The sequence below is a fragment of the Typopeltis vanoorti genome, chromosome 25, assembly GCF_054136105.1.
Source record: "Typopeltis vanoorti isolate ZY-2024b chromosome 25, IOZ_Tvanoo_1.0, whole genome shotgun sequence".
NCBI classification, from domain to species: Eukaryota; Metazoa; Arthropoda; class Arachnida; order Uropygi; family Thelyphonidae; genus Typopeltis; species Typopeltis vanoorti.
In genome coordinates, this window is record NC_143573.1 from 12,681,383 (window position 1) to 12,699,236 (window position 17,854).

Here is a 17,854-nt window from a genome sequence, read left to right on the forward strand (position 1 = left end):
GAAATACTAACTAATCCTTTCTGCTCTATAAATAGGCTGAAAAGCTGAGATTATTCACTAACACCACTACTAAGAAATTAAAGAAAACAACTCATCTGAGAAGGAACACTGAAGAATCCCCAAGCAATGGCCCAGAATACCAGAAATTTCTTGATTAATCAGCAGATATTCTAAACAGACATTCTAATATTTCTTTTGTAAACTGATGCCTCTACATATGAACTTTCAAGATAAGAAAATTTGTATACAAACATTGAATGGATTAATAAACTGCAACTCCAAATTCATGTAATGAACACAGAACTACGCAATATTTTATGATGTACAATGGAAAATATTTAGTCCAGTAAATCCTTTCATTCCAACATTAACATTCTTCAATTATTATTCTATTGAATATTTAGTATTCAAAGAGGTATAAATATAATAGACCTCTTATCCCCTCTTTGAATTGCAGACATTGGAGGACAGGAGAAAGAGGGGTAATATGATAGAGGTCTATAATCTTTTGAGAGGGCATTACAGGATATATCAGTTCATAAAATTTTTCATTATGTGGAAGGGGGGGAGAGGACATGGGAGCATTCATGAAAGTTGAGTTTGTGTGTGGTTAAGAAAGAAAGCTAGACTTTACTCTCACAGAACTGTGAGTGATTGGTATAGTTTTTCTTTTTGAAGTAGTGAGTCCATCTAGTGTGAATGAGTTTATGACAGCTAGTGTGGCTAATTTATGGCCTCCCTCAATCTTGACTTCCTGGAAGTCTAATAATAATAATAATAATTATTATTATTATTTACGGCATCGCCATTGAGTCTGGAGACTCATCGCAGGCGATCCAAATCAACCATCATACACATACACAAATCCTATCATACCTCTCCTTGAATCCATTTGCCATCAGGGAACAAACAACCAATTCTGGCAATTGTAATCTACATTCAATCCTGATATCATCTTTGTAACTCTTCTTTGCAGCCTTTCCATCATCATCATCATCATCAAATTCCTGCCATGTACCCTCAAGGGATGTACAGGATATGACAGTACTACATGAAAAAATTACATCATTACTAACTTCCTATCTACAATTTTCCTCCAAATCAGTCTGTTACTTGTCAAGACTCCAACATTATCAGATCTTATATTTCTATCGTCTAAGGCACTTTGTACCGTATCAATCCACCTATATCTTGGTCTTCCTCTGGGTCGTTTTCCTGCCAACCTGGCAGAGAACACTTGTTTTGCTAATCTTTCCTCTCCCATTCTATTTAAGTGACCATACCATCTGAGATTAGCTCTGCTAACGCATTCCTGGATGCTGACAATGTCAAGTTCATTCCTAATATCCTCATTTTTAATATGATATTGCCATTGATGCCATCTGTTCACGCCTCTAATCTTTCTCAGGACTCTCATATCTGGGGTCTCTAGTCTCTGGTCAAGTGTTTTACTTCTGACCCAGCTCTCAGATCCATAAGTTAAAATTGGTTTGAACACAGTCTTGTATACAGCTAATTTAGTGTTCCGACTAATTTCTTTCTTATTCCATATGAATTTATTCAACTGACTTCCCACGATACCAGCTTTGTTGATTCTGTTGTCTATTTCTATATTTAGTTTACCATCTTCAGTAAAAATTGTGCCTAAGTAGCTGAAATGTTTAACTTGTTCCACAGGTTCTCCATTCACAACACAGTTGACATTTTCAATGATTCTGCCTATTTTCATTGTCTTTGTCTTTTTATTGCTGACCTTCATACCATATCTATTACAACAGCTATTCAATTTAGTCAGAGAATCTTGCAGACTTGTAGCGGATTTATTTAGAAGTATAACATCATCCGCATAAAGCAAAGAGCTGACATTAACATCTCCAATTTTGATATCAGGTTTAATACCACATTCCTTCATAATGTGATCCATATAGATAATGAATAACAGAGGGGATAATGTACATCCTTGTCTCACACCATATTTAACATTAAACCATCTTCCTGTACTTCCTTCAATTCTAACTGCTGACTCACAACTCAAATAAAGACTAAGTATTGCTTAATATAATGCCCCATTGACACCATATAACTGCAGCGTATTGAATAGCTTCTCTCTTGGCACCTTGTCATATGCCTTTTCCAAATCGACAAAACTTAAATACAGATCTTTGTTAAATTCCCATGCTTTCTCGACTATTTGTCGTAAAGTGAAGATCTGATCCTGACAGCCGCTATTTGGCCTGAATCCAGCTTGTTCTTCACCAAGCTTTTCTTCCACAATTCTTCTCAACCGTTTCTCAAGTATACTTGCATAGATCTTGCCAGGAACACTCAGTAGGGAAATACCTCTATAATTCTCACATTCAGTTTTATTTCCCTTTTTATATATGGGTACTATGAGAGCTCTACTCCAATCATCGGGAATTCGTCCCTCTGTCCAGGCTTTCTGAACTATGCAGTGCAGCCACTGTAAGACTCTTATACCACCATACTTCAGCATTTCTGGTCGAATATCATCTACTCCTGCTGCTTTTCCACATTTCAAGCCTTTGATGGCTTTTTCTACTTCAAGTATGGATATGTATTCCTGACTGCATGCCTCGTCAGTGTTTTTTATCACTGTGCTGTCATCACTGCTTGTTTCATTTAGCAGTTTTTCAAAGTAATTACTCCATACTTCAAGGATATCTTTTTCTCCTGTTTTCATTTCACCTTTATCATCTTTAATTCCTTTTACAGCACTCTTTCCTCCATTCCTAAGCTTCTTCAACAACCTCCAGAATATTTTGTCACCTTCTTGATATTTATTTTCTATATTCTTGCCAAAGTCCTCCCATGACTTTTGTTTAGCTAGTTTTACACACTGTTTAGCTTTCTTACATTTGTCTCTGTATTCTGTAAGAGTAAAAGCTGACTTATTTGCCAGGAACTTTTGATATGCTTTCTTCTTTTCCTTCACTGCCTCTTTAACTTCCTGTGTCCACCAGGGAGTTCGGATTTTTTTATCCTTGCACACAACCTCACCACATGCCTCTCTGGCAGAATTAATCAATGTTTCCTTCAGAGTTTGCCACTGAATCCCCAAGGTTTGATTCCTGTTCTCAAACTCTTTCATTTTCTTTTCAATAATATTTCTGTATTTTAGTCTACAGTTCACATCTGAGAGCTGCTCAACTTTTATTCGCTTTAAAACTTTCTTACATGTTATTCTTTTCAATATGAAATTCAATTTTATCCTGCTCAAGACTAAATAGTGATCACTTCCAATTTCAAATCCTCTGTACACTCTGGTGTCCTGCACCAGGGAGAAAACATCACTATCAACAATAACATAGTCAATGAGACTTTTCTTATTCCTAGCCTCTTCTCTCCATGTGAATTTGTGCACATTTTTATGTTGGAACATGGTGTTAGTAATAACCAGTCCATGTCCTGAGCAGAAATCCAACAGATATTTGCCATTATTATTAGCTTTGCTCTTTTCTCCAAATTTTCCCAAAATATTTTTGTATGTCTCACAATCATTTCCTACTCTACTATTTAGATCCCCAACAAGGACCAACTTTTCCTTTTTCATTGTGTCAGTTGCTTTTTCTAAAGCCTCAAAAAATTCCTCCACTTCTACCTTAGTAGAACCTTCTGTGGGACCATAGGCACAAATAAGTCTCATTGTCCAGTTCCCCATTCTCATATTTGCCCACATTACTCTACTTGAGACTGACTGCCATTCAAGAAGATTAGCCTCGTATTTTGTGTTGAATACTATGGCTACTCCTTCTTTTCCTTGATTGTCATTGCCTGAATATAACATTTTGTATTTATTGCTCAGAAAGATCTCACCAGTTTTGGTCTTTTTTGTTTCAGTCACCCCTATTATGTCGATCTGGTACTTATCTAATTCCTCAGCTAGCTCCATTTCTTTGCCATTCAGGCTTCTTACGTTGATAGTACCGATCTTTAACTCTGGTGATGTTGAGTTGGGGTTTGTTTTCAGATTTGTTCCAGTAGCTGACTTTTCGCTGTACGCCCTGGTTCCCTGGCGAAAACAACGGGGGCCTTGTTTAACCGGGCGACGCCCCAGCCGGCATGGAATTTTGTCATGTTGTACCATCATTTTTTATTTTGGTTTAACCAATAAGAATACAATTTGGTCGGCTAAATCCCAAATTGCCAGCCCATCCTCGTTCGTTCAGTATCAAAGTAGATACCCAACAGGGTGCACCACGAGAAGGTGAGGATTGGACATTAGGTCAGAAGCCCTGGTCGGTTCTCCACATTCCTTTAAAGGCTATGTGGAGGTCTCCTCTCAGTTATACAGCTTTGACCCTTAAGCACCCCCATAACTTTCCATAACTTCTTTAATCCCTCTGAAACCCAGGACACCAAATCTCTACAAGCATTCTGGTGCAATTATAGCAAGACCTTGTAAGGAGACAAAATGACTTCCATTTCATTTAAATTTTCGTTCATTTCAACACTGCAATTATCCTCTAAGTTGTATTTGCAATTTTTGCTGTAACTCTTGAACTTCAACTTTTTATCCACCATAACTCCAAGATATCCGGCCTTGTTAGTTACTCCATGCATAATGCCGGCAAAGGTTGGTTGACTGGTAGAGCCTCTGCTACTAATGGCTCAGTTAAATAAGTTTGAGCACAGTTAGTAGTTGGAAGGGGACCAATCGTTCAATGCTGTTGGCACACTCTCCCTCGATCAGTCTTTGGACTCCCTGGAGGTGTCTAATAATAATAATAATAATAATAATAAAATAATAATAATTCCACCAATATAAACTGCTAGATATGTTATCACACCAAAGTGCATCATATACTGCAACTTACTAACATTTAATTGACAGTCATTATCAATTTTCCACATTTGCAGTCATTGTAAATGCGCATATCAGTAGCATCTCTGATTGCCTTGCCTATCTTTGCATCATCTGAAAACAATTGAAGATCACCTTTTCCAATATACTGATTAAACAACAATCTTCTTCTTCTTCTTTCACTCTGCCTTATCCCATGTTAAACGGGGTTGGTGCACCAATCTTTAACCTTCCTCTTCCAAGTTCTCCGGTCCAGGGCATCCTTCGAGTCCATCCTTTCTCCCTAAGATCCTCTGTCATCTTATTCCCACCACCTGAGCTTGGGCCTGCCTCTTTTCCTCCTTCCCTCCAACTCCATATACTCCACTCATTTACCAACATATCAATTTTCCACATTTGCAGTCATTGTAAATGCGCATATCAGTAGCATCTCTGATTGCCTTGCCTATCTTTGCATCATCTGAAAACAATTGAAGATCACCTTTTCCAATATACTGATTAAACAACAATCTTCTTCTTCTTCTTTCACTCTGCCTTATCCCATGTTAAACGGGGTTGGTGCACCAATCTTTAACCTTCCTCATTTGCAGTCATTGTAAATGCGCATATCAGTAGCATCTCTGATTGCCTTGCCTATCTTTGCATCATCTGAAAACAATTGAAGATCACCTTTTCCAATATACTGATTAAACAACAATCTTCTTCTTCTTCTTTCACTCTGCCTTATCCCATGTTAAACGGGGTTGGTGCACCAATCTTTAACCTTCCTCTTCCAAGTTCTCCGGTCCAGGGCATCCTTCGAGTCCATCCTTTCTCCCTAAGATCCTCTGTCATCTTATTCCCACCACCTGAGCTTGGGCCTGCCTCTTTTCCTCCTTCCCTCCAACTCCATATACTCCACTCATTTACCAACATACTCCTCACCCTTCCTCTCAACATGTCCAAACCACCTCAGATTACTTTCTTGTATCTTCTTGCCAATTGGTACCACCTTAACCGTCCCTCTGACATAGTCATTTCTTATCCTGTCCTTCTTTATCACACCACTCATCCATCTCAACATCCGCATCTCCGCTACCTCCATCTTCCTCTCCTGTGCCTTGGTTATAGGCCACGTCTCCGCACCATGGAGCATCGCCGGCCTCACCACCATCTTATAGAGCTTTCCTTTCCTTTCCTCTTACAACTCACTCTCTTGTTGCACAGGACCCCCACTCATCTTCCTCCAATTCATCCAACCGCATGTTATTCGGTGCTGTATTTCCTCATCCAGGTCACCATTCCTCTCGACAACCGACCCAAGGTACTTGAATTTCTTCCCTGAAATTAGCATTTCACCCTGGAGTCGTATGACGATATCCTCATCACTCCCCGTTGACATATATTCAGTCTTCACCCGGTTAATTCTCATGCCGCTCTCCTCCAATGCCTTTCTCCACCTCTTCCAGGGTATTTTCAAGCTTCTCTCGGGATGATTCGCATAGAACAATGTCATCGGCAAACAGCATGCTCCATGGTGCCTCCTTCTTAACATCCTCCACTAGTACATCCATGACCAGGTCAAAGAGGTAGGGGCTCAGAGCTGACCCTTGGTGTAGCCCTACGACAATAGGGAACCCTTCTGTCATGCTGACACTAGACCTGACCTGAGTTTCTGTTCCCTCATACATCTCCTTCACCAACCTCACGTACTTCTCCGACACCCCCTTCTTCCTCACACACCTCCATACCTCCTGCCTGGCCACTCTGTCGTATGCCTTTTCCAGATCTATAAACACCATGTGCAGCTCCACTTGCATCTCTCTATATTTCTCCATCAATCGCCAGCACAAATATTGCATCTGTTGTCCCTCTTACTGGCATAAATCCAAACTGCTCCTCACCAATTTTCGTTTCCTGCCGTAACCTTGCTTCAATTACTCTTTCCCATATTTTTAACGTGTGTGACATCAGCTTGATTCCTCTATAGTTGCCACAGTCTTGAACATCTCCTCTTCCTTTGTAGATTGGGACGAGAATACTTTTCCTCCATTCCTCTGGTATCTTTTCCTGTTGGGCTATTTTACACATCAGATCCCATAACATATCCACGCCCTCACTGCCCAAACTTTTCCATACTTCCCCAGGTATCTGGTCTGCTCCCACAGTCTTTCCATTCTTCATTCTTCTCAGTACCCAAACCACTTCCTCTCTACTTATGTCTTGCACCAGTCTCTCATTTACCTCTCCATCCTCGCACCTCTCTCTTGGATTCTCCTCATTTAGTAGTTTTCAGAGATATTCTTTCCATCTTCCTCTGATTTTGTCCTCGTCTTGTAATACTACTCCTGAGGCATCCTTTATCTGCTTGACTGATGTTATGTCTTTCGAGGCCTTATCTCTGGCTTTCGCTATTCTCAACAACTGAGCTTCGCCACCGTTTCTCTCTCCAGTTCTTCATAAACCTCATCAACTGCCCTCGCTTTCGCCCTTGCCACAGCTCTCTTTGCATTTTTCTTTGCTAATCTATATGCCTCCTTGTCGGCTCTAGTTCCAGTCATGTCCCATTTTTTCTTTGCCTCTTTCTTTTCCTTGATCTCCAACTGCACCTCCTCATTCCACCACCAAGGCCAATAGTTTATATTCTATCCTATATACTCCAGTTTATGGAACAGCCTTTTGTGTGGTATCAAATGCTTTAGCAAAGCCCAACAACATAGTGTATCCATTCCCTTTAACCTTATATCCTTAGCTAAGAGACCTCTGATGCTATGATCAAATATAACACTCTTTATCCTCGAGTTACTTCTTTCACATGCCACTTGAGAAAGTTGTCTTGCCATTAACATTCTCTTAACATTATAATAAAATATGAGCAAACTGCTCAGACATGACCTCTGAGTTGGTCATGTCTCTTCCTTCAGTGAACCCATGCTGTTACTTGCAAGGTACAGCTTCTGTGTCCAACCATTTCTGTATGTGAGTTCTTACAAACTTCTCTAACATCTTTACAGTTACTCCAGAGATAAAGAAAGATAGTTACACATATCCATATAACATCAGTGCATCGCCCTTATGCAATGAGATTATCATGAACTCCTCCTATTCCTGTGGTGGGATCTTTCCTGAGATAAGACTCAAGAGCCAAACCAGTTCAGCTGAAGATTCCTTTTTGTTCATATCCTTATTGCCAAATTCTCATCCAGGTTATGCAACAGATATAGAACCTCCTCATGCACTTCTATCTCTTTGCCCAGTGTACTATGTTACATATACTAGGTTCAAAGATCTAAGTGAGACTCATTATTTGAGATACTGCATCTGCTCCTGATACAAGGATGTCAACTGCATTCAGTTAAGTTATTCTTCCATATTTATTCTTTCTTTTACTTGTAGCATAGCAATAAAATTCTTTGGGTTGCTTTCAGTCTGTGCAGTCAATTTCTTTTCATACTCCAACTTAGCTTTCATATAAAACTCTTAACTTTTCTGGGATGAGCTTTATATATTGCATAACTCCTCTCACTAAGACTGCACATCCATTTCACTCCCATCCTATTTGTTCTTCAAACTCTAAAGTCCCATTCGGATACCACATCATTTTAGCATCTTTTCAAAGCTTCCCATGCAATGCTCTGATGTCCTTTCCATTCAACTGAATGGAAAGGACATCAATACTATGGAATTTCAAGGTTTGTAGTTCAGCAAGTAACCAGTATTGATTGGAACATCCACATAATTGGATACTTCCCACATCAGTATAACATGATCACTCTTCACTAACTGGTGGCAAAACAGTTAATCCTTAGCTAAGAGACCGCTGATGCTATGATCAAATCTAACACTCTTTATCCTCGAGTTACTTCTTTCACGTCACGTGAGAAAGTTGTCTTGCCACAGCTCAATAAATTCTCCTTTATTATTATCATCATGAGTTTTCTCAACTCATGATGATAGTCTGTATCAACACCCCACCATATATTTTATCCTGTTGGCCTCCACATAACACCAGATAGTCTCAAACTCACTGCTACATGGGATTATTACCATAATTGTTTTCACGTGTTTCTATCCTAACTGGACACAAATCATCTGACATCAGTAGTAGTTCCCCCTTCCTCTTCTCTCTTTAGTTATTCCTAAAAATACTATATTTTTTATACTCAATTCCTGTTACTATATCTGACTGAGAGCTAGGTTTTGCAAATTCCCACAATTTTATGCCACAATGTATTCATTAAATATGTATATATAGAAACATTTTCTCTGGATAAATCTTATGAAACCTTTTAGTTTAAGTGGATGGATCAAGAAGTAATTTTCACGAAGGAATATAAATAAGGAAGCTTTATGAAGGAATATCATTTCCCACATCTGCTTGTTAGTGTATTTTTTAATAACCAGGTAATCTTATTTTAGTCATCTTTGAGATATACTCTTCAACTACAACTCCTTGCACACCACTACTCCAAAATCTCTGGCCACATCAATTTCCTGCAGCCTTCCCATAATACAGTACACAGCTGGTAATCTTTTCATCTCAAAATGTATAATCTCACTTTGCTACATTAAACTGACAACTGTTTTCCTTTGCTAATTTTGTCAGTCTACTTGATTCATCTTGCAAGTTCAATATGCCACTTTCAATGTTTACTGTTCTATCTAATATAATCACATTATACATTTAATTCCATGTAAGTAGTGATATATGAGAGTTATCTTATAGTGTGTATATATGTACAATAAATCATAGTAATCCAAAGCATCAGTGGAACAAAAATTATCAACTTCATATATGAAGTATGGCAAGAACATAAAAAAAGTCATGCTATTTTCTATGATCACAAAAGGTGCTGCGTAAAGTACAAATAGTATGTTTCAAGAGATCAAACCAATAAGCAACATTTGTATCCAGAAACATTCATCTGTCTTCAAAATGCAGTGCTATGAAAATGGTTTTCAAAGTGTGTGTGTGTGTATATATATGGTGTTCATTTCTTACAGTATGAATATGCTAACTCCTAATATCTTTTTTTTTTGGCAATATATTTTAAATATTTCTAGAATGAAACTACACCACTTCCTTAATGAAGTTATTACTGATTTGTTAGTTTAGAAAAAATTATTTTCTGTACATGACTTACCTTTAAGCAGAGGCAAAAGGTGCTGGGTCAACTGGTTGCATATATTCAGATGCATCTAAGTCATAGTATGCAAATGCTCGGTAGTTCCTTAATTCAAATACTATACGTTCATCCATAGCAGTAAGTTTTATCCCCAAATCTTCTAAATTAGGCAGTCCAGGCATTATAATATCAGTAATATGATCCTACACAAATATGCACATAGATATAATTTTATTTGTAAAAAAAAAAAAAAAAAAAAAATTATTCAAAGTTTTTACTTGGTTATAAATTAAATTAAATCTTTGTTTAATTCTTCATGTGCAAACTTTGCTTACACTTTGAAGAAAGGGTTAAACAAGAATATAATTTCTTGTCATTTTTAATTTAAGTTATAATTTTGTTTCAGAATTATTTCAGCTTGGCAATTTTACGAAATATTTATTTTTGAAAAATTATGACTACTACCATGGTATAATAAAACTTCAGTTTAATAAAAACAAATATCCCCATGATAACTCCATATATATATATATATATATATATATATATATAAAGAAACAAGCTACTTTCCAATCTACATAACCATTAACACCACCAGCTGACCTCTGGTTTAAAAAAAAAACTTACATCTAAGCTAGAATCCTGTAATGTGTAAGAAATCACTAAGAGGTAAATTAAGCTAGGGATTACTCACAGATAAATTAGAACAAAAACGGTATTGATGGTGGCTGGTAAGAGCTGAAATTTCCAATCAATTCAGTGCAGGATGTTAAGAGTGTGATTCAAGAGGCCTACTTTACAAAATTGTTAAATTTAATGTGCCATTTGTGTTCTTTTTTTTACATTTTGGAATTGTGCATCCAGTTTCACTAATATACAGTAAATTACAGATGCAATGGATTCTGTATACTTCAGGATGGGCCAAATAGTAATGACTATTTAATTCGTAAATATTTCATCCCAAGTATCTTGGGACATCAGTACAGTAGTTCAAACAATACTAGGAATAACATACAGTTAGGGCGCATGATTACAATGGAATCTCAATATGCGTGCAGTAACGTGTTTTAGAAGTAAATTAAATATAACTGAAAAAAAAAAATAAAAATAATAAAAAAATATATATATATATATATTCTTTCCTGTACTGTTCACAGTTTTTATCTTCAATGTTTTTTTCTTTTATGAAAACACCTGAAGAAGGCTGTAAAAAGCTGAAACTAGTCGTGTGATTCCATTAAACCTTTTTTCTTCACTCTCGGTTTATGTCATTCAATTCTTTTAAATATATATATATATATATATATATATATATATATATAAAGATTATTTTATACAATTTCCCATACTTTAGGAATAGTAAGAATGTCAGATCACTAGTTTCCAGAGCACACAAATTCTGCTCCTCAAAACAACTCAAAAAATTATCAGTCACCTTCCCACACATCAACCCAGACAAGAAGTCCATAGGATTCCCATACCTTATGTCAAAGGCATCTCTGAACATCTTTCAAAAATGAAGAAATACAATTTTGCCACTACTTACAAACCTATCAACCAGATCTATAACTTGTTATCTTCTTCTAAGGACAAACTCTCACCTCTGATGTTACCTGGTGTTTATGAGATCCCATGCTCCTGCAAATTGTCTTACTTTGGTCAGACAGGTAGGTATGTTCAGAAACGCATCTTGGAACATCAAGACCACATTCGTCTTTTCAAACTGCAGAAATCTGTTGTCTCCCAACACGGAGTTGAAAATCCAAACCATAGGATCCATTGGGAGAAGTCGAAACTTTTACACAGATCTTTATATAAATATGAATGTTTATATAAAGAAAGTGCTGAAGCCCTACTACACAGACCAAATTTAAACAGCAACGACGTTCTTACTATTCCTGAAGTATGGGAAATTGTATTTTTTTTTCTCCCAGTTATATTTAATTTACTTCTATAACAAGTTACTGCACGCATATTGAGATTCCATTGTAATCATGCGCCCTAACTGTATGTTATTCCTAGTATTGTTTGAACTACTGTACTGATGATGTCCCAAGATACTTGGGATGAAATATTTACAAATTAAATAGTCATTATTGTGGTTAGTACGTGTGTTTTTAAGTCACCACAAGTTTCGTTATATATATAAAAAAAGAGTTAAATATGTTTTTTAATTTTATAGGTGGTTTAAAAGTAGCATTAAAGTTGTAATGGTGTAGAAGTCTATTTATTTTATCTGATAACCCTTTAATGTTAATATTAAGTAAAGCCATAGTATTAACCCTTTAATGCTATGGCTTTACTGTAATCTATATGTGCATTTTTAGGTGTGGTTTTATGGATTTATTTATTTATTTAGGGTATGGCAATCTACATACAGTTATGAAGGCACATAATCAAAATAAATATGTAAAAAGTAAGCGACAAACAATTAGAATAAAATAAAGACACACTTATACTTTCAACAAACAAAACACTTATAAGTTAAGATCAATTTGTTTGATTCAGTCTATAACAGGCGTTGTCGCCTCCTGGAAGTCATTTCTTTGTGTGTATGCACGAAGACTGCACTCAGTAGAAATGTGGTGGATTGATTGATTCAGGTGCCCGCAGTCACATTCCGGTGAGGGAATTTTTCCCCGCTTGTACAGGGAGCTTGCACATCTTCCATGTCCAGTGTGAATCCTGTTCAGTGTTATCCAATGTAGTTTTATGAAGAATTTTATTGATTATATTTTTCTATAGCCATTTAACTCATAAGTAGTGCAATCATTACAGTAAGTAAAAGATATGTATGTTACTTTTGATCATTCAGCTGGTTTTTTTTTTTTTTTTTAAAAAGTATGGAGCCAGCAGTCTTATTAGCAGTAAGGACTGCATCAAGCTGAAAAAAAGAAATTCATTTCAGCTAAAGCCCTTCAAATCTGTCTGCACAGAAAAAATAATATTTAAGGAGCTAATTCAAACAACCTGAAAAAAAAAAAAAAAACTAGCAATGGCCCCAAATCAAAATTGAAATCTGAACACTTTAGTTATATGAATCTTGATATTTGGAATGTGCTTGAAAAGGATCACTGACAACTTAACTAAACATATTCTGGAAAGTAACAAAGAAAAGCTTAAAGGTAAATTTCATCTATTAAAACAATGGTGAAATTTGAATGACAATCATACAAATACAACCAATCAAAATATCTCTTCTCTGTTATGTCACTCTAGGCAACCACCTGCAAGTAATGGCCATGTGATCAACCTATCTAGCCACACCCAAAATAACAGTTAACTTTTGTTATTTAATAAAGGTATAAACTTTGCAGAAGCGGAGCTGTTAATACGCTGGGGGACATTAAATTTCTCTCAAGTAATATAGCTGAAAAAATGTGTTTAGAAACGTGTAATATTTTGAATACAAAAGCCATAAGTAGCAATCTCATCAAAAACAAAACTAGCAGCAGTGAAGTAATTAAAAGCTAATAAGGATATCCAAGAATTAGATGGGTGGATGGAGTTAAAGAAGCAACTGGAATGCGCTTGGAAGTTCTGAAAGATATGGCCAGGGACAAATCTGAATGGAGAATATATGTTCATAGAATCATCAGGAGTCGAAAACGACTCGATGGAACATAACAACAACAATATGGATATCGTTACAACAAATGATGACAAAGGTAACAGTCTACTACAGTAGTCTTAAAATAATCTACTTACTTCCATCAAATGAATCAACCAGTCTCTGATAACAACACGTAAAGATTAAAGAAGAAAACTTAAATTACTTAAGTCTGCCACATCTTTGCCATCAGACACTTAAAAAGCTGTTACCACCTTACTCTTAGTCTCTCAGCATTTATGGGGTTCTCCAAGTTCACACACAATGTTCAACTTCAGCTGCTGTGGAAGGAATAGACAGCCCTAATTATTATTCAGCCAAAAAATTAGCATTAACAGTCAACAAGTTGGTAGTCATTTCTCTTCTTATATAAGGAACGCACAACAGTTCATAAACAAAATTAAAAACATAATGCACTGCAAAGATGATTTATTAGTCAGTTTTGACATTTCTGTCATTTTTCCAAATGTCCCAAATCAGTGACACTATTCTTCTCTCACAGAACATATTTCAACCTGATATTACCTCTCTTCGCCCATGTACTATGTTCTGGTTCTCATACCATGTCATGGCAAAATAATTTTTACATATAAAATGAAGGTAGAGGCCATGTGCTCACCACCTATTTTCAACTGCCAACTTTCATATAGAAACTTTGGAGCAACATGATCTAGATCCCTTTACTTTGTTTACTTTGAAACCTATAGTTTGGCCTAGATACACTGATGATGTTTTTGTCATCTGGTCACATGGCCACCAAATTTTAAACACTTCCTCGGCCACTTAAAGAAACAATACAAATGCATACAATTCAAGATTAAAATTGAAAATCAAAACTCTTTTCCTTTCCTGGATACACTGATCACACGTCTTCTCTCAGGAAGTCTATCCTTCACCATTTACTGCAAGACTACACATATTGGCCAATATATATACATATATGCTAATTTTACCACCACCCTTTATAAAAACTTGGAGTCATTAACATCCTCAAAAACAGAGCTATAACAATTTGTTCTAATGGGCAAGTTCTTAAGCAAAAAAATTATTAGCAATACATTTATAAATGATGGCTATAGCAAAAATACCATCAATAGAATTCTTCATGAAACTATACCTAAAAATATCTTAATGCTACTTTTAAACCACCTATAAAATTATGGAACATATGCAACTCTTCCAAGGACCCCACCCCCCCAATCCTGGCCTATTGTGTATACCTAATCCATTATATCTGTAACTTATCTTATATTGGTGAAACTGGATGCACAATTCCAATATGTTAAAAAGAACATAAATGGCACATTAAATTTATCAATGTTAGTAAAGCAGGCCTCTCAGATCATGCTCTTAACATCCTATCCCAAACTGATTGGAAATGTATCTGTTCTTTACATCATACAAATTTAAGAAAGACTGAAATTTTTATCAATAATCCTAATTTAAACCAGATGTCAGGCTGGTAGTGTAAATGTTTGGCCAAATTAGTGTAAGGTTAGAATACTATGTAGATTGGAATGTGGATTGTTAATTTGTACATATGTATATACTCCAGATGGTGATATTTTGATATGAAGGTACAAATGTCAGGTGACTATTTCGGTTTGTATTAAACCAAATTCATTATATGATTCATTTTTATAGTATATTCAAAATTACTGAGTGTAAATTAGAAATTCTGAAAGCAAAAGGTTTTACATGAAGTTACTAAGTGTGTGTGCTCTCTTTATGATTGGTGAGCACACATGCACAGCTAAGAGGAAACATTGCTCTCAACCAACCTTCAAGTTACCAAACCTTCAGTTAACTATTCTTTGAAGAGGTTAAACTAAAAAGCATAAAAAATATACATAAAATATACATAAATAAGATTGATTTTTTTTTCACTTAATGAATGTAAACGTCTGACAGATGTATCACCTGCTTGACTTACCATAAGATTTAACATACTCTCTCTCATTGTCAATCTCACTCTGTTAAATTATTATTATTATTCAGGCCTCCATGGAGTCAAAAGACTCATCGTGGGAGGTCCTTTCTAAGAAACACAAGTCTATCAAGACTCATTGAGGGAGGTCTCCCTCCTAGGAAACACAAAGTCTATCATACCACTCCTTAAACGCATTGACCGTTCTCGCTCTCACCACTCCATCAGGCAATGCATTCCATGGTTCAACTACTCTCCATGCAAAGAAACCACTCCTCACCCTCTTCCAAACAGTTTCCTTTCGTAACTTCCAGGGATAGCCTGTTGTCATCACTCCTTCCCACTGTTCAACCAAGCGAAAGAACTCCCCAGTATCAACCCTGTAACCACCTCTCAAAAGTTTAAAAGTCTCAATCATATCACTTCCTTCTTCTATCCACCAAACTCTGCAGTCCACACTCCCTCAGCTGATCCTCATAACTAACATTGTACAGTCCTGAAACCATCTTTGTTATCTGCCTCTGTACCCTTTCCACAGTTAATTTATCCCTTTCAAATCCTGGGGACCAGATCTGAGAACAATAGTCTAAGTGTGGTCTGATCAGAGTCTTATACAGCGGAATGATAACTTTTATCTCTGCAGGTCAGTGTCCTTCTCATTATTGCAGCAATCCTCTATGTTACCTTCACCATCTTTGCAATATGTCTCCTAAATTGCAGGTTTCTATCAATCATCGACCCCAGATTTCTTGTCTCCCCTACTTCCTCCAGTTTAACTCCTCCCATAGAGTATGCAGCGTCCCATCAAGGTGTCCCAAACCTCAAGACCTTACATTTTGCTGCATTAAACTGACACCCCACATTCATTTGCCCATCTATCTAGCTTATTTGAATCCTCTTGCAGGGCTACCACAACTGCACTATTACTAATAACCCTTCCCAGCTTTGCATCATCAGCAAACAACTGAATATCCCCTTGCAAACCAAGTACAATATCATTGATATAAAGGTTAAATAATATAGGTCCCAATACTGAGCCCTGTGGAACCCCACTTATAACCTTCTGCCTCTTTGATATTGCTCAACCATACACAACTCTCTGATACCTATCGGACAGCCAATCCTGAATCCAGTTGACCAATCTGACATCCAGACACATGTGCTGCAACTGAATTGATTGATCAATGCAGATTAAATAAAGCTGTTGATTCCTGTTTTGTTCTCAGAATATATATAATCTCTGTTAGTTCTTTGAACCTTCTTACAACTTTTGTATGCATATGACTCCTCTCTTGTGTGCAGAATGGTACAACTGCACACAGAAATCTTCTTATGTTTTTCTTTCTTTACACTGCATACGGTAGCGTGTTTTGATAACAGAGACCAGAACATCCGAAAAAGCAGTGATCCGTCAGCCTCGTTCGCTGAGTGATTACTGTATCTGCTCTTCAACAACAGACTATGGGTTAGAATCCTGCCATGGGAAATGGATGTTTGCAACTACCTTTAGGTGGGAGATGAATTTCATCACCAGGTGTATACCACTGCCCTGCTTATTGAAGGCCTGAAGTGATTTTGAAAATGTTCCATGTTTGGTCTCCGGAGCAGGTTTCTGGACTTCGTAAAAAATAAATTTAAGAAAAATATGTATACATAACTGATTTAAAAAAAAAAAAAAACTTAGCCCACCCACAGCTCAGTGCAGTAAGTTTAGGTCATAACTTTGTCATTAAACCTAGATAAGTTCTAAAAGTGAAAATAATGGCATCCATCAAATGTGGATTATATGACCTCCAGTTATAGCCAATAACATTTGTTTAGATGCAACCAGTGGTGAGCTATGGAAATTTTAACAAAGGGCTCGCATCGTCAAGCAAAAAAAAAAAGCCGTATTTCACACCAAAACTTTTATTAACACAGCTTGTGTACAAATTCCAATCAAAGAGTATGCGAGGACAATCAACCTCTAAAGAATATCATTTTTAGACAAATATTTCATGATCTAAACATGAAATATTTGCACACACAAGGGAGAAGGGTAAAGATAGTGCATGCATTTATTTTATTTTCAAACTTGGGCGCATTCGTTATGGAGGAGTTGAAACAATAATTCCAAATAATCTATATGACAAATAGACTAATTTTTGTTAGGTTAACATATGAGTTTGTTGCTTAATATGTTTCAAAAAAAAAATTTTTTTTTGAAAAAATAAAAAAGTAAACAAGAAGAATAAGGGGCTCGCAAATTTGAAAAAAATTTAACAAAGGGCTCGCGCGAGCCCCTTATAGCTCACCACTGGATGCAACCAACATCTTAATCCAATCCAATCCAAACCCCCTAGAAGCAATATGCTAAAAAAAGAAATCAATGCCTTAAAAGAGCTATATAG

At 36.5% G+C, this 17,854-nt stretch overlaps 2 protein-coding genes across 3 annotated transcripts in view; one reads left to right on the forward strand and one right to left on the reverse strand.

Annotated features, from left to right (window-relative positions):
• LOC150092547 (gamma-glutamylaminecyclotransferase) overlaps positions 1-287 on the forward strand; it is a 43,143-nt gene extending 42,856 nt beyond the window's left edge. Inside the window, exon 4 of the mRNA XM_090414727.1 lies at positions 36-287. The gene's annotated coding sequence lies outside the window, so the exon portion shown is untranslated. The remainder of the gene's footprint in view (positions 1-35) is intronic.
• Positions 1-17,854, reverse strand: part of ND-39 (NADH:ubiquinone oxidoreductase subunit 39) — a 287,270-nt gene that overhangs the window by 12,695 nt on the left and 256,721 nt on the right. For both annotated transcript variants that reach the window (XM_090414724.1, XM_090414725.1), the window contains exon 10: positions 9,946-10,130. In XM_090414724.1, coding sequence (XP_090270850.1) covers positions 9,948-10,130 — 183 coding nt within the window. In that variant the 3' untranslated portion in view covers positions 9,946-9,947. The remainder of the gene's footprint in view (positions 1-9,945; positions 10,131-17,854) is intronic.